Source organism: Egretta garzetta, unplaced genomic scaffold, assembly GCF_000687185.1.
Source record: "Egretta garzetta isolate BGI_Z169 unplaced genomic scaffold, ASM68718v1 scaffold397, whole genome shotgun sequence".
Taxonomy (NCBI): domain Eukaryota; kingdom Metazoa; phylum Chordata; class Aves; order Pelecaniformes; family Ardeidae; genus Egretta; species Egretta garzetta.
In genome coordinates, this window is record NW_009260493.1 from 6,048,111 (window position 1) to 6,066,268 (window position 18,158).

At 43.7% G+C, this 18,158-nt stretch overlaps 1 protein-coding gene across 1 annotated transcript in view; it reads left to right on the forward strand.

The window, feature by feature from the left end:
• The first annotated feature begins 4,920 nt into the window (after positions 1 to 4,920).
• The window catches only part of LOC104131193 (p53 apoptosis effector related to PMP-22), a 14,279-nt gene continuing 1,041 nt past the window's right edge, over positions 4,921 to 18,158 (forward strand). Inside the window, exon 1 of the mRNA XM_009644326.2 lies at positions 4,921 to 5,131. Coding sequence (XP_009642621.1) covers positions 4,921 to 5,131 — 211 coding nt within the window. The remainder of the gene's footprint in view (positions 5,132 to 18,158) is intronic.

Sequence of the window (18,158 nt, forward strand, 5' to 3'; positions counted from 1 at the left end):
TTGACAGAGAAATGTAAGTAGCAAAGGTGCGGCACATGGGAATTACCTATGTGAGGCTGATTTTATTCCTCTCCTAAGGCAGCTGAGATATATGTTTTACAAGGAGTTAGTGTTACGATCCACTACGATGGGACAACTATCTAGTTAGCCTAGCTATGCCACAGAGAAGCTGTGGGGCCCAAAGCAAGTAGTTTAAGCAAAATTATCCCGTATGTAGAACAGGGCTGCGCTGTGCCACTGCTTACACACGATCTTGTAAAAACCCCTGTGTGCTTCCTCTGTGCCCACCAGAGAGCTTGCACTCCCGCCAGCCGCCCGAGGGACATACAGACCCCCACACCGGTTACAAGTGGTCAGAAGCCATCCCAGCTAGTAGCTGTGTGGTGGGTTTAGAGGACACCCTTGATTTCAGCTATTTGCCTGGAGGGGTAGGCTGAACTCATCGTGCTACTGCAGAGCACGGGTGAGAAGTAACTGGGGATTAAATCTTGTTCCTGTACAGATCCCATCCTGAAGAAAGCGTGTCCTGTAGCGAAAACTAGCTGAAAATTAAATCCACGCTCAGGCACACAGAGACTTTTGTGTTTTCCTAATCTTGTGTTTTCCTAATACGGGAAGCCAGTGAGTGCTGTGTGAGGGGCAGGCTTTGGGGGTTCGACTACAAGCGGGTCCTGGACAGCTCTTGCTAAAAGTCTTAACAAGACCCCGTGGAAATTTTCCTCCATGCTCAGTGGCCATCAAACAGAGGTCTCAAACCTCTGCAGAGCTTTCCTGTGCTGTGCAAGGCAGCTAGGGGAAGACTTTCCCAGATGCATGGCAGCAGGACCAAGCACTCCCAGGTCACCACAAGCATCTCAGATGAGCCTCGGCGTCCAGCCACCGTGGGAGAGTCCCTCAGAAAGGCCCAGTGTGTGGGAAACTACAAGATCTCAACTGGGTTCATTTTTTTAGGAAGGTGTTCTTATTTTGCAATGAAGTAAAGTCAGGCCCTGTTCAAAATGCATTTCCCATATCCTTCTAAATAATATAAAGGAATTGCAGCTTGGATTATCCTGTGAACACTTTTGGTATCTAAAGGTATTTTTCCACATGCGCTTACTATGGATGAAATATTAGTCACGTTGAGAACGCTATTGCCTTGGTGCCCAGGTGGTGCAGGGTAGAGAGAGTGACCAGAAGGTACAATTCAGCTTGAGTAGGATTTGGCCGGCTGGGTTGCATCACTGCGTAGGCTGTGGTTATAACAATAACTGTGGTGCGATATTCCAGTTGCAAGGCAAGGTGCGGTCCTCTCCGAGGGGAAAAGGCGGATTGGTATTATCAGAAAAAAAGGACCCATGATCATAAATGTATCAATAAACATAATAGTCATAAGATTTATGATAGCTCATGCAAAAAATGTTTCTCAATTGCTTGGGGTGACTTGTTAGATGTAAGATAGCACACAAGAGAACAGATAATAAAATAATTTTAGCAAAGCTTTTAAAAACCAGACTCTGGGGACTTATTTATAAGCAGTACAAATATCAGAGGCTGAAAATGAGCTTGCAGCAAAAGTCATGAACATGCACGACAGCTTGTCAGCCTATGTCAATCCAGTCACTTACATAGATCAGCTGACCAGGTCAGCAGACTAAAGGTGGATGAAAATCTGCTGCCAGTCATTTGTTAGCTTCTCTTTCCACTAAGAAAACTGTGTCATGGCTGAAAAGGGCATATTTTTAGCTCTAATGCTGTAGAATTGATTGTTTTATCAATATCCTACTGCTTACATGATTACTTCAAGTAGCAATGACAATTCATTAAGGAATGTTTTCAGGTGCAGAAGGTGCACTACAGTCTACCAAGTTTAACATTGATAAAATACCTTAATTTTCAACAGATGATTCTGGCGTTAACCAGGAGGGGCTATCCACAGATAGCGGAAAGGAGAAAGCATTTGCTTTCATGCAAACACCCAGCTCATATGCTGCAAAAAACAAAGCACGTTGTGGGTAAGTCATCACTTCAGATGGCAGACTCCTTAACAAAAGTTTTCAATCATTTTTCCCAGTTTGCCGTAGAAGTATCAGAATTACATGAGATACTTCATTTTGTCACCTTTGCAAACATCCACCTCTCTGCTGTTCCAGATATCACAAATTACCCTTGTATTGAATGTCAAGATCGCTTGTAGTTTTAAGTTACTTCAGGATGACAAAGATGGGCAAGACGCGGAAACACCTGCGGTGACCGAACACTACTCATCTTTCTTTCACAGCATGATAAATATGTTCTGTGGTATCATCTCACAAATGCTAACATTTGTGACAATATGCATTCATCCAAGGGTGAGTTATGACAAAAACTGATGACAAATCCTTCAGTCATAAATGCCTACCTGAGACATGGCTGAGCATTCAAAAAGCAGGGAGGAGGATTTTATTCTTCAGCAAACACTGGTGCTCAAATACCTGACGGTGCCTGACTTCATACTGGATTTCAGCTACAAAATTGCTTTAACTTGCTTTGGCCATTTTCTTTGAGATCAGAAGAAAAGGCTGAGATGACAGAAAACTGTAACTGCTTGTGAAGGTTTAAAACTTGGCAAGAGACTGGATCTAGACAGCTGAGCAAGGGCTACAGTCTACTGTCACATGCATGACTGGTTTTGAAGCAATCTTTTAAAAACCATTTAATATCCAAATCCGTGTTCTTTCAGTCATTTGGAGTTCTGTCTTTGGATAGATACCTTTATGGATTTCTAATCTTTTGGAGTTTCAGTCTTTTGCTCATCTTTACCTTAGCTGTGACAACAGAAAGAACATGTGTAAACAGAGCTGGACAGCTTGCAGGTACCAGCGTATTGCACTAAGGATGAGCTTCAAACAATGTTTGTTTTAATGTAAATACTTTAAAAATTAATGCATAAAATTATATATTGCAGTGTTATAGAACTGGTAAATGGCATTTTAAGCATTATATTTAGGTTAACGATAACTGAATTTGCGGATAGCACAAATGTGGACTACAAGGGAAGATACATAATATTCTAAGGAAATGGTGCTTCCTTAAAGTGTCCTTTACACAAAATACTGATCCATTTTTCTTAAGGTTGTTCCTCATTTCCAACCCAAAATATCAGCTGAGGTGTCTTCATAGTTCGCTTTTGCTTTCAGCGACACTCAAATTCCAAGGCCAAATCTGTAAAAATATCTCCTGCTCTCACAGAGACTCACTGAACGCCCCTGATGGACCTCTCACAAACGCAGGGTTATTGGGCCTTGTCCATACTACGGGGGAGCCGCAGGCAGGATGCTTCAGCTAGCCAGAATTGCACTGTGTGGGGGGCTATCTCCGATGAGAGATAAGGCACGGTGTCACACTAACCCCTTCAAATGGCTTTCGTGACAGAGCTACTGCCTCTTCACAGTGCTGCAGCTCGTTGCTGTGGGTGTTCTAGTTTGGGTCTATGCAAGCTCAGCACCTCTTCAAGCACTCCCCTGTACATTGTAATTACTTTTATTTAGTCCATTATTGATTTATGAATATTAATTCCACAAAACGCTGTGGCACATTTGCAGTTTAGTATGGATGTCACGCTTCACCATGAAAGCTGCAATATAGTACCTGATGTCTGTGAGTAAGTGAAGTCTGTACTTGGATGCTGACTCGCCTGACAAAATCCACCATGGGAGCAAAGGACAATCAGCCACTGGAATAATCTCCCCAGGGAAACAGTGGATTCCCCAATGTTGGACACTTTTAAGATTCAGCTGGACAGGGTGCTGGGCCATCTTGTCTAGACTGTGCTTTTGCCAAGAAAGGTTGGTCCGGATGATCCTTGAGGTCCCTTCCAACCTCATATTTTATGATTATGGTTATGATACTTTGCATCCTCTGTGCTTAACCGTGTTTCATGGAAAGCACCTTCGATCTGCAAGGGGTGCAGCTGCTGCCAGATATAAACACATCTGGGCCCTACCAAAATACTAGGTGGTAGCACGTGTTAGTTCAAAGGGAGAGTGCTGTGAACATGGCTAAATCGCTTCTGAACTGAGAGAAATCTCTGCCCTGCAGTCGGCTGGGCGGCCCTGCCAGGGCACGGCAAGGCAATGGCTCATCCCTGCCCATGGCAGGCAGGCTCGGACAGGCCCCAGCAGCGCACGTACAGCCAGAACCGCACACAGGGAGTGTTCATAAGGCACGGCCAGATCATAGCTCAGTTTTTGTTCTCCTGCTACGGCTATACCCAGACCATACTATATTTTTAATGGTAAACCTTTTTGTTTATTTTCCCCTGCAGCTATGTCCCAAAAGGGGGAGGGAGAGCAGTCACACTGCTTTATTGCCTCGGCTTTATAGCAGCTAAAGGATTTTTTTTTTTAATTGTAAAAAATAAGGTATCATTCTATTTTTAAACGGAGTCCCAGAAAAGCAGCTTTCAACCTCCAGGTGGCAAGTTTCAGAAGCAACCGTCCCTCTAATGCAAATAGTTCTGGGCTTGCCTCCTGTGCTCGCCTACCATAATGCAAATCCCTCAGGAGACAGAAAGGTGTAAACACAGCTGTGAGATGCTCCTGCTGGTGGGGAGTGGTGGGAAGGAAAGCGTTAAATGCCAAGGGTAAGCAGCACCGGATTTGTTAGCTAGTCAGCCGGGCAGAGAGGATCCCACAGATAAACCCAGCCTCCAAGCTTCCCCCCAGCTCAACTGGTTATTGCTTAGCAGCAGCTCTTACTCATCTGAATCTAGGTGGAGCTCTCATCATCCCTCCCTCCCTGACGTGTGCCTCCTGATTAAAAAGCTTTTCTCAAACATCTGCACACGCGTTTGCAGGTACTGGTGCTCACTTTCCAGGAGCTTTGCAGAAGCGCCCTTTGCTTCCCCTTGCCCAGTGAGCCGGCCACCCTCGTCCCACCAGCCTCCCCCTGCCCTGGAAGATGGTGAAGTACGGCCTCGACTACACACGGTGCAGATGGATCCTACCCCTGCTCCTGGGCATAGGTGTCATCTTTGGTATCATTGCGCTGGCGGGCAGGGGCTGGCTGGAGTCGCAGACCTTGCCCTACGTGCACCAAGCGTCGTTATGGGAGAGCTGCAGGAGGCCTGACCAGGGTGGGGAATGGACCTGCGAGTCCCTCATGGGTTACGGTAAGCGCCTGCAGGGGTGGCGGGGAGCAGTCTCTGAAGCAGCGGGTCACCTCTCTGAGCTCATCTTCCCTCAGCTCCCCTAACTATATCACCTAATACCTGGCATTTATGTATGAAATTCTGGGCAATAGGGACTGTCACTGAAATACATCAAGGCTTTTGACTAACACGATGAAGAAGAAAAATGCCCTCACCCCTGTGCAGAAAGAGACCTGGTTGCTTTAGATGGTGGGCTGCATACTACAAAAAACCACATGTGGCAATGTACCAGTGCAGAAAATATTACAGCGTTTAAGGTTTTCTTCTTCTCTTAGAAGAAGTTAGTAGCCTCTTCTCACTAGTCACCGCTTTCCAAAAACTTAACAGCTACTGCTGATCAAATGTCCAAACAGCAAGTTGTGTGGGTAAGCCTGGCCTTAGTGTGATAAGCCAGTCCTGAGTGCCAGCAAGAAATGGAGATGTAAACATATAAGATGGTAGGAAGATATTCCCAGGGAGTGTCAGGCTGCAGAATGCTGCCCTGAACCTGCTCCGGTAGGTGGGTCGTGTGAAAGAGTCTCCTTGTGATTATGAAAAACAGCTTTAAAAGATGAAAGGATTTCTTGTTTGTACTGAGTTTTGGTTATGTACGCTATTGAACATGTTGACCCAGGTGCAACCTTCAGCTTGAAAAGATGCAAACCAGTGAGTCTGGAAGAATAGGCCAAGAGAAGGATCACTCTAGATGTGCCCTGCTGCTTTTTTTTTTTCTTCCCTCCCCTCCCCCCTATGTATCTGCTGCTGGCTGCAGTCTGAAGTGAGTTATCGTGAGTGATGGGCTCTTAGCCTGAGCCAAGAGGAAAGTTCAAGCGTTCTTACAATTTATGCTAATTCAACTTAAAAGGAAGAATATTTTCTCTAAGGCTCAGAATCTCAGCTGCCTGTGTTGCAAATGAGTGTAAAAACACTTGCTGAAGCAATCTCAGGGAACATTTATTACAGTTTTTCAAAATTGTTCCTGAAAGTTTATCATCTATGGTCAAACTCTACCTTCTGTGCACAAAATTCAGCTGCAACGAGTTAATTGTAGCAGGTCTCTGTGAGTGTAGCGCTCCAGGACAAGGCTGGCTCCATTCAGCATCTTGCCTGGTCCTGCCCTCAGAGCTCCTGCGTCAGCTGTGTGGCTGGGCGTAGATGAAGCCGGTTTGCTGCCTCTGGTACGTGGTGCTGGAGAGCAGGAGAGAGACCACGATGCTTAGCAAAGGGCTTCTCAGTCCTGAGTTTCCATGAGAAGTGAGGCCTCCTCCTGATCTCCAGGTTAGGCCTTGTCTGTGTCATGAATGACAGCTTTAACAGGACAGAAAATATTAAGAAGTTTCACCTTGCTTCCAGGTCCTACACGGTTGTCTGGCATTTCACTTCCTTCCTTATCCGGCCTCACTCACACATGCTTAAATTCTGCAGTTGCACGCACAGTTTCCCACTGGACAGCATCTACAGACAAACCAGGGAGGTCATCCTCTGTGTGGACTATCCTGCAATGTCTGGGGTTACCACAAATCACATCCACAATAAGTCCAGCCCTTCTAATACAGAAATGTTGGACTTAGTACACACATGCAGAATATTCTCCAGCACACGCATTAGAAAGTCAGCTGATGTTTCTGAAAGTGTTAGAGACACAGAGACACTGTTCATGTGCTGCATTAGGCTCTCGATGGGCATGCATCTATCATCTGACCTCGTCAAGCTTGCTAAATACCCAGAAAACCTAAGCAAATCCTCAAAATCCCCCTGGACAAAATTTCCAGGTGGAAAAGGAAGATATGTGTGGGACAGTGGAGTCATTTAGCCAATGGAAGAATATGTAAAGCCTGTATTTAAAAAATACGTGCATGGAGTAGGTGACAGTGGGTTACGCTTCTGCCTGTGCTAAATTCTGCCATTACAATGTAGATCTCGGCCATTGCAGGGGTGGGTTACCCCTCACCTGTAAGAGGGCTGTAGATCTCACTGCTAAAGATGCAAACTCACGTCACTGTCCTGATCCTTTCCAGCCCCTTCCTTCAGACAACTTCTCTGTGGAGGTGGGATGTGTTCAGATCCAATCCTGTCCTCCAGTTTTCCTATCATTCTGTCCTTGCTCATTTGGTGTGGGGTTGGGATTTTACTTCCGGGGCTCCTGCCTTTTCCCATGCAGCGTGCAGGTGCCTGATGCTGGTCTTGGATTCCACCCGAAAGACCAGGCTGTGAGACAGCATCTCGCTTGTGAGCATCCAGGTCTTGTGTTGAGCCTGATTCTACCTGCCTCAGTGCTGAAACATCAGGTTTTAATAATTCTGGGATTACATTTATCCACACTGCTCCAGAAAGGTCATAGAAAACAAGCATTCAGCATCATGTTCTGTGGGATGTTTCACTTTGTATTGTGCCAAGCTAAACACAGGGCTGGATAAGCAAAGTGTAATTACATGCCTTCCCGAGCACAGAGAAAAAACACGTGATGTAAACAGAGAGGACAGAAGTGTTTTACATCTTTCCTGAGATGAACCCTCTCTTTCCCCCCTCTATTCCACAGTTCCCCCCTCTATTCCACAGTTCCCATCTCCTTTCCTCTGGGCTTTACTCTCAGCTTCCCTACCCAATCTACCACAGGCTGGGTAGGTTCTGAAATTCGGTCTTCCTGCGGGGATGGTTTCCCTGACGTACGTGATACACATGTGCACCCCAGCAGCTGCCAGCAAATATTCTCAACATGACTTGGACGGTGTAGCTGTCTTAACCCACTACTGACATCTTCATCCTATCATAATCAGATATAATGGTAATGCTCTTGCAAGTTGTTCAATATAATCTGCAAATTCAAATTAAATTCTCCACCTGCAATGTTTGTAATTCCCCCTGAATCTCTGCTGTTTGGTTTAGCATATGTATATACACAGACAGAAGATGAAAAGCCAACATTGTTGAGGTCAGCCAGTTTGGAAGGGAAGAAGGTTGAATGTTTCACTGGTTGCACAGTGGAGTTTGGGGTGTCTGAATAGTTGCTTGAGCTGACAGAATTCAAAACCTCACAGGGAAGACAAGATGCCCGTACAGTTTAGTTTTTTGGAAAGCCAGGAGAGTAACTCTACCAGTGCAGTTATCTTCTCTGAAAGCATCTGCACACTCCAGTTCTTTTGCAAAGTTTATGAACTCTGTGGAAAGTGAGAATATGGAGAGTTTATACACTCTGTTATCTTCTCCAAGAGTTCAGGTTTTCTGCTTTAATCATATGACACTCATCTGGACTTTATCAGAAGTCTTTTGCTTTTCAAGCATATTTAGCTCAAATACACAGAGCTAGAAAGCTAGCTTTCCTAGAAAGGAAAAAAATATTGTGTGCTTTGGGACACTTACTAGAAGTGAATGGAGTTTAGGATGAGGGACTGACATGTGAACTGTAGCTCTGCAGTGTTCTGGCACTTGGAACAAATAAAGGTCTCAAGCTTATAACATGCTTGTTGGATAGATAATGAGCACAATGTGGAATGTATCTGCCTGGGACATGGCTAAGCTTGCAAAGAAAGCTCAAAGGTTAAATCCCTTCATGAAGCTGGCACAGCACTCCTTTGCTTTTCTTGCTTTTTGGCTATATAACCTCTCTTGAACAAGGTGTGTCTCATAGACGTGAGACACTTTTTCAGTGTGCAATTTGTTGCACTGCAGGCTTTGAAGATGTTTAAACATATGTGGGTTTCACTGGGAGAAAATAACTGATTTTATTTTATCAGTCCCAATATAATGCACAGTAAGATAAAAAACTCATGGCTACACTTGTCCCACCTTATGTTCCACCTGACCCTGTAGATGTTCCATGTACCAAAGCTGCCATCAAAATAACGGCAAGCTTTAAGGCTCTACATTTAGGTTGAAGTGGTTGACCCATTTGCATGGTGCAAATAGAGATCTTGGGGGAAAAAATCAGGAAAAGGCATTTCCACATGACAACTGGAATCCAGTTCTTCAGTTATTTTCACATCATAGTATTCAATTACAACCTTTTCCTAAGATGTGTGGAGGGTTTAGTGGCTGTGGAGATCAGTGGAAGGATGAATGATTTTGCCATGTGTAAAGTACATCTTCTTGCATCTTGTCTCCCAAGCAAATAATGGGTAACTATATTCTAGCTCATTGCAGTTTTATTTTGGTCCACGAATATTAATGCAATACTAAAAGATAGGATGGCTACTATATTATGATTATAACAGACAAAAAATTACTTCAGATATGGCAGCAGGTGAGTATGCAGGGCAAGTGAAAGAAGGGAATGTTGCAAAAGCTAATAATGTCTTGAGGAAAGAAATATTCTGCTTTAGTCTCGTAAGACCATTGAGGAGCAGATTTTCTTCCCTGTTTTGCCTATATCAGGGTCTTGAGTCCGCAGAATCTTTTGCTATGAAGAAGCACCATTTATTTTTCTGGAGGAAAAACAAAATGGAAATGACTTGCTGAAAATCCCCAGCTAATGCTACAGCAGCGAGGGACGTGGTGTGGTTGGGAGCAGTCTCCCACCAGCAAAGGACCTCTCTTGGTACTTGCACCGCTGGGCCCACAGCTCTCCCTCTGGAAAACAAACTTCTCCAGCAGACCAGTGACTCATCCCACCTGGGGCACAGGACAGACCAGACGCTGAGTTTCCCCATTGCCACGCTGCCTACGTAAAACTGTTTTGCCTTCCCCCACGTTCCCATGGCATCTGACAGCCAGCACCTAATCCCAGGCGTGGGGAAGCCCTCGCTTGCTTCAAGCTGAAGCGAGTGTCCTGAGCTGAGTGACACGGGGATATTTCCAGAGGGATGGGCTGGGAGACAGCCCCTCTCAGCAGGGCCTGGGAGGAGAAGCAGGCTGTCCCAGTGGCTCTTTGGCATCTGAGGGTGTCTGCACCTAGGGGTAGAAATGAAGCAAGCAAATAACTGTGCTTTTGAAACAGGGACCAGCTCAAGCCACAGGGCCCTTACTGCAGACTTTCCCTGAAATCAAGGTTCTGCACCTAAAGGCTTTCAGCATTCAGTAGAATTCGAGTAGATTTGGAAAAGTGTCCTTGCATCTTGGAAACAAAGGTGGGGGAGTTCAAGGAAGCCCATGGGAATGCCCAGGATGGAGCCCAGCTCTATGCTCTGTGCATTGCCGGGGCTACAGGGCAAACCTTGACTCTTTTGACAGAGGGTGAACTGAAAACGAAAGCTTGTTGCTGTTCCTTCTGCATCATAGCATGAAACAGTTATATATGGTGATTGTCTGTAGTTTTAATGACAGTGTATAGAGAAGCACATAATTTCCAAAGTCATCAGTCTCCCAAAAGTGTAACATTACCTGGGACTAACCAGTGAGAAATGAGATTACAAGATTAGTTACTCAATAACATAGAGTATTCCATCATGATTCAAAACTTAGAATGCTAGAAAATACAGGCTCAATTAAAGGTATATGGTAATGAAAATATCACAGCAACAGTACTTTTAAGGAACTCCGGTGCAAGAAAGAAGGAACAAATTTGATTTTTCCCCAGCTTGTAGGAGACACCCCATTGTTACTAAAGAGGTATAAGAGAAGGGAATCAAGGCCAGAGCATTTAATTACCATGGCAATTTTCATTCCTCACCTGCAATCACTAACATGCTTTCCCTTGTAATTTTAGGCTTTGTCCTTTTAAATGTTTAGTGGCAGATTCATTTAATCAGACTCTTTTCTGAATAATAGTTATGCTCTTTCAGCAATTAATTCTACAGAGGGCAATTGCAGATGGCATCCCACTGTTTATTAGCCAACCTTCCTTTAATAATTACAGTTAATTTGGGTGGAAAAATAGCAATTGTGTGGAGGGTTCTCATCTACCCATCAGGAGATATGAGCTGCTGGTGTTGAGGACTTTGTGAAGATCCTCAATACTTTGCAGCATCAGGACCTTAAGTCCTTGAGAGGATGCCACTCACTCACACACACACAGAGGAGGCATCTCTGTTGAAAACGTGTGGAAACTTGTGGCTAAACTCTCATTTATCTTCACCTCACCTCTTCCTCTAGCTTATTGGGGTAATCTGATACATCAGGGCTATAATAACCTCTCCATAGTCTGATCGCAGATAAGGGCTTTGAGATGGATTTTTAATTCCACTGTAGGGTTAAACAGTCAGGCTGCTTCGGTAGGAAAGGAGTTACGTCGGAAAAGAAACAAAACTCTCAAAACACTGTTTTTTCTACACTTCCGTATCACTTCTCACTGACAGCTTGCATTGTTCTGAGCGGCTCTGAACAAAGTCTCTCATCAGTCAAAATTCCTAGGAACTCAAGGTAGTTTGTGGAGTGACTATGTCCCAGAGGTTTCTGACTTTCTTCTAGTGGTACTAAATAACACTTCAGATCACACACATTTTTGCTGAAGTACTAAACTGCAATTGAACATATCTAACATCACCTATTATGTTGAATATGCACACTGTGCCCAAATCAGGCCCCAAATTCTCTGTGCAGTTCATTAACAACCCCATCAGCAATAAGCAGCAAGCGATGAAGACTTTCAGGATGCATTGTGTAAAAGCTATTCCATTCACAAGAAGAGTAAATAGAGCTTATGATATATTTTATGAGCGCAAAGTACCATTTCTGCTTATATGTTGGGGTTTTTCTCTTGCAATGCTGAAGTTTTGCTTCTAACAGAAAATTAGATCCAGATTCACAGCTGCTCTCTTTCAGAGAGAAACTCCCTAGTGCAAAAAGCGACTTTCAGCAAGGTTTCAGAACAAAGTTTGCTCACAGCATGAAAACTGCGGATCAAGAGTGAGAACAATACTTGGTGCATATGGTAATGAGATGTAAATCCAGTATTCTGCAGCCTCAAATGGCCCTGGGAATATAAAACTTAAAAAGAACTTTTTGGAAAAGCTCCACTCTGCTTTTTTGGTTAAAAGTCCTAGTTCATAGCCTGTGTTATCATGGGAATTGATTCTGTTTAATTCACATTAAATATATTAACCCACCTTTAACTCAGGGGTAGTTAGGGAGCAGGTACATCTTGCTACTCTGGTTAACTGAGCTTATGTATATGTACTGATTAATCAATAATAATAACCAATAATGAACATCTTTTATTTACCAGACCATCACAACCCCCATGTACACATCCAAGTGTAAGTAATCCTGTTTTAATTTAAAATAAATAGGAAAAAAAAGGAGGAAAAAAGTTATAGTATTAAAGTGTATGACTGAGCTTTAATCCCAAGATATTCTCAAAGTATGCAACTGCTTCTGAAGATAATGTGAGATAGGGGTACTCCCTGACTCTCTCATGAGCAAACCTTTAATTTTGAGGCACTGTGTGCACATTATTTTTAATAGCTAACTTACTCCCTTGGTGCTCCCTTTGATGACGGCTCTACGCCCTCTGCCACTTCTGCCTCCCTAGCGCTAAGTAAGCATCAGGGAGCAGCCCTCATTAATACAAGACTTGCAGAAGCCAGCTTCTAAGTCAAGCTTGTACATGCCTGAGCTTACGATGAGATGAATTTGAACAACTCCCTCAAGATGTAACAGCTCCTCCCCTCAAATTCAAGTTAGAATAGCTTCTAAATGGAATTGCTTGCCTCAGTAAGAGAAGATGTTTGCAAAAGTACATAAAGTCTTGGATGCAGGCTTTACCTGTACATATTTGTGAGTGAAGTCAGTGGTGGGGAATGAATATTTTTTTGCGTTAAACGAGTTAAAGTTCACCAAGCCAAACTGAGCCACCACTTTAGCACTAGCTATGGTCAAGACACTGTTTCCGCTAATACATACTGTATTTCACTCATAGATGGACTATGCATAAAGGTTCTTTTCCTTACTGTTGTCATTTATAACCATTATTATAGGGTAATTGTCCTAAAGTCCTAATCTTTCTAATTTATATGGAACCTGCTACTAATCACCGAGAAACTTTTGCAATGACATTATCTTAGTGTGAATGTAAATAGGTCATTCTCTGATTCCATTGTCTCTTAAGTAAAAAAGAGCTGGTTCCTGCTCACATAAAAATGGCTTGCATGTTATAACACTTTGTTATTAAATGAGAAATCCATATTAACTGCCAATGAATTCTAAAGAAGTAATGCTAGGGTAAAAATAACAGAGTTACCAAAAAGGATGCCAAATAGAAGGACCAAAAATCTTGTATTCCACTCCAAATTATATAAACTCACACAAAAAAAAAAAAAAAAAAAAAAAACACCAAAGAAAAACATCCAGTATTGACTCCCCATGGGAAAGATATTCAGAGAACACACTTGTTTTAAGAACGATCCAGATGCAGTGAAGATAGACTCTCAGGGAACAATATACATCCAATCATGCCTTTGATATTTTTTCCTCATTTTATTCTGTTCATAAATTATCCATGATTAATATGTGATTTTCTTCATTTGTATAGCCTTCCTTTGAAATTATTTTCAGTCAATAGCTTTCAGTCTGCACATACAGTTTATTCATAAGAAACTGCTTTTAATAGTTTCTGGTTTATCTTGGCTGTATACAAAGACATGCATGCTGGTATTTCAATGTCAGCTCACATGATCACCAAACGCTTGCAGAGGTGTCAATGTTCACTTGTTTTCAACAAGAGCCCAGAAATTTCCTGTAGGTGGCACGTTACAGAGTCATGATTTCCAGAAGACACTGTCCAATATTGTACAGGTAACACGGGGAATCCAGAGTCCTGGATGAGTCCTGGATGACAGTGGTTTGCCTTCCCCGGAACAGCTCATAACCCTTTGGCTGATAAATTGAGATGTGGGTTAATGACTTTGATGGGCCATCTTAAGATTCAAGGTAAGGAGAACATGTGTTCTGCTGCAGACATGCTCACTCTCACAAGGAAACTTTCTTGAGGAGAACAAACCAAAATGAAATGAAATGAAAACCTGGCCAAGGCAGCTCCTTTCCAAAGTGAAGCATGTGCTCTGCAGAGCTCACCACACCCTGATGAAGAACGTCAGGTTGAGAAACCTAAGTGAGTTCAGCTCTGTTTCCAAAATAATGCTCTTCCCCTTTAATCAGAGAGACGTAAAACTGGTTGAGCTCTGCAAACTCAGCCTAGAAACATTCTCATTAAGTACAACACAGAGATGAATCACCGCCACGGCAGATCTTAGTTTTTGTAAGAATTGCTTTGCAAGACTGGAGCTAGAACTACAGGGTTTGTGTTTCTTTCCCTTGGTGGTACAAAGTGTAGCAGAGCAAAATATTAGTCTGTTACATATTTACCTCCTCCCTGTTTCTTTTGAATTTAAACTATCCTTCCTAAAATTGCTGGATGATTCACTGCAGTGGCCGATGTGTTAAAACCATCAGTCAGCAAGGACCTGTAGATAATTGTTGGTGTCTGCGAGCTGGCAATAAACATTTGTTTTTCTTTCCAGTGCTAGTTGTGTATTTAGCTTCAAGCCAGGAGGAAAATTTGGAGAATTGGTTAGACCAGGAGAAGTACTCCTGAACTCTCTGGGGTTGCTTTCAAAAAATGTGACCCAGAGAGTCCATGCGGTTGGAGGTACCAGATCAATAAAAACATGAGAACGTCCTTGTGAATGTTTTGCCATGTTTTGAACCACATACCCCAGAAACACTGAAATTTGTATGTGTCATGGGGGAAGTAGACTTCACAATCTATTTTCAAGGCGTGACGGCTCTTTTTTGAAGGCACCATTCGGACCACGAAACACAGCAGGCTAAGGAAAGACTAGATCTGGTGGTTCAAAACTTTGGCTCAACGTACAGCTAAGCAAGGAAGTTTATTTCTTTATGTGTGAAGCACAGACAGTGTTTACACTTTTGCAAACTGGAAAATGCATGAGGGAGTAAAATCAGGAAGGCGGGAACCTGGAGACGCTCTTAGTCCTGGATCGCTAATGAAGTCCACCGGCTTCCCTATGGCTGCGGTCAGCAATAGGATATTCAGAACATGTTTAGATGGTGCAATACAAGAGGTAGTCATGCTGCCTCAAAATGGAGTTAGCTTTAATAGCAGAGTAGTAAAGCTGCATTATTATTGTACACTGTCCCAGCTAATTACCTTGCTCATAAGCTACAGTGAGGTCTGCACTGGCATGGGTGGGCTCCTTCTGGTCTCTAAATTAGCTCAGGGGTCTTCTCACACAGAAGGCAGGCACTTATTTTCATTTCCCAGCAGTCACATATTTAGTGCGTTCCCTGTGGGTAGCCTGGCCTCTCGCAAATCATTGCTGACTGTAAATAGAGGCACTGTCCTTCCTCTGCTTGAGATAGGCAGGGAAATGTGGGTTCCTTTTGCCTGTTTGGGGTAGCAAGGTCTTCTTTTAAGACAAAATTGCTCAGAAAATTGCCAGTTAGAAGGAGTTTTCAAGAGCGGACGGTGTGTAGCTTCCTACAAACCCTTTCATAGTGTTCATTGGTGTTCCTTCAGCTGATAGAGGAGCTGAAAAAGGGAGAAATAGTACTGGCAAGCAAGTGTTACAGGATCCTGGTGGTATTCAAGGACACTTTTGCATAAATACACATTTCTTTTCTAACAAGCACATTTTAACTCTTGAACAGCCAAAATATCACTGCCATTTTTGGGGGCTGAGAAAACAGATCTCACAAATTGCTGAATATTTTCACAGACTCAGCTTGATGTCCTGTAACCTGCTGCTCCGTTTCTATTTTTGATTCGATGACAGGTGGACTGGATCCTTTTGGCTTTCCACTGCCCTCTCTCTAGAGTCAAGTGTACTTGGATTTGGTGTTGCACTTGTGATGATTCTTTGGCCTGGAGTTCACATTTTTAAGAAAAAGCTCTGCAGTTAGAACAATATATTTATACTTTTGCTTTGTTACAGCAAAAAAACCCCCACAGCATTGGAAGATAAGAAAATATTAGGGACTAGCTTAACCACTTGCTTGTCGTTGTTTTCTGACCAATCTCATTACTCTAATTCCGGCATTTTTAAGGACTGTGAGGTAAAGACACTGAGCTACTCTAGTGCTCCTGACCGGCACAAGGGAAAATAAACATCTCCAATATGGGAACAGTCACAATTATTCCCACACAAAGCTTCTCCTACCTTTTACCCTAGAAAGGTAAGGTGTTTGCACACTGTGGTCTCAGACTACTGATAACTGCTGCTTTTTGTAAAGGACAGGTGAAGTCAGGGTACTGTTCCTCAAAAAAACCCCTGTAGTGACTCTTCCGTGCATATTGGCTTTCTTCCAATGTTGAGTTAATTTTTTTTTCTCTTTTGTAGAAATGAGAGTCACAAAATTGGCTGTTAGGTGATTAAGCGATGCCTCCTAAAGATGTAAGCATCCTGCAACAAGCGTGTCTCTTCTTGCCATGCAGCCAAAGCCCAGCGGGCTGGGTGTGCACCCAGTCCACTTTGGAACAGTCACAGCATTTGTAACACTACTTCAGGAAAAACACCTGGGTGAGCCTGGTGGAAAAGGGAGACGGTGGCATGGGCAAGGTGCCACCAGACACAGCTGTGGCCACCGGTCACCACTCCCCGGGCCCCCAGCCCAGGCGATGCTCCCACCCCAGGGGACGGTCACCTGCCATCAGCTGCTCTTGGGAAGCAAGGCTGAGCTTTGGCAGGCACTGTCTGCTGCCCACAGCAGCGGTGGTGGCAGAGGGTAGGACAAAACCCCCAGGTCTCACAGTGCCTCAGCACTCCCTGGGCAGGCAGCTGCCCTCTGAGTCTGCTCTGGGAAAGGACACCCCTCAGCCCAGGAGTTTTGCACCTGACCATTTGTGCACCTAACGAAAAACATCACCTCTGGATGTCCTTGTCCTCTCACCCTTCTTCCAGAAGTTACAACTCCTGTATCCAAGAGCAGTCAGGTCACTGCTGCTGAGCAACTTCTCTTATGGCCAGGTGCCCCTTTTTTTGCTGTTTTAGAGAGGCCGGGAGCAGGAGCATCCTCAAGAGGGTAACCGGAGCTGCGGCAGCATGAGAAATTCCTCTTCCTGGCTGTTTCCTTTGACACTTGGCCTGAGGTGCTGCCCTCCCACCTGTGCCTTCACTGCATACTCTACCCCTGAGTCTCCTGTAAACTCCCCGGGAGAAGAGTTTGGACTAAAATACTGGGCTAGAAAATGGGATGTAGGCACCTCTTTTCTGCCCTTTTCAGTCTTCTCAGGCAGCTGCCTGTTTACAGGAAAAATAATGCAGTTGGAAAGCCCTAAGAGCGGACAGAAACTTTGCAGCATAAGGAAGGAAAAGGACATGACATAAAACTGAAAATACAATGCAATAGGTAGAATGGAGCAGGAATCGTAAAGCAGGGGTGATGGTGCAAAGCAAACAAAATGGGAAATTGGTCTTGATGGGCTGATGGGAAGAAAAGTAGAGCTGGAAAATCCTGATCCATTTTTCTAGTCTAATAGCAGAGGTGGTGTGGGGGGGCCTGGGGGAAGAGAGGTTGAGCACCAAGGTGTCACTCACCAGGGACAGGATGGTGCCTTTCACGCATGCCTGAAACTGCTCAGGGAGAAGGTGGGACACTTTACATTTTACTATTTGTACACTTGAAGCAAACAAATCAGCAGGTTACTGGGTAACAAAAATCTTAACTTCCTTAATTCCAGGGGAACTTTTACTGAACAGCATGCAAAGTGTTCAAGTTGAGTTGTATCATCAGGGTTGTTTGGGCTGTGATAATTTTCTTGGCACTGCTGATGTACATATTTGGTTAGAAGCCGACTCCTTACAAATGCATAGTGTAGGCGAGCAGGTGAAGTCTGTAGATACCCAGCAGACTTTAACTGCCTCCTCTATCTTCATACACCGTTTTACAAGTGTGAAAGTAGGCTTTTTACATTCAGAAGAGGAGACACTTTGATCTCTTTGAGCAGTAGTTTCCCCTCAAGACTTAAAATATTGAATAAATAATATTTTTTTCCAGTTGTTATGCCAACACAATGTGCTTTGCTCTGACATGTTATAACATAAAGTTATATGATTTGAAAATGAACGTATTAATATCCTGAATGAGCTTTTCAAAATGAAATGGTTCTGACTTTGGA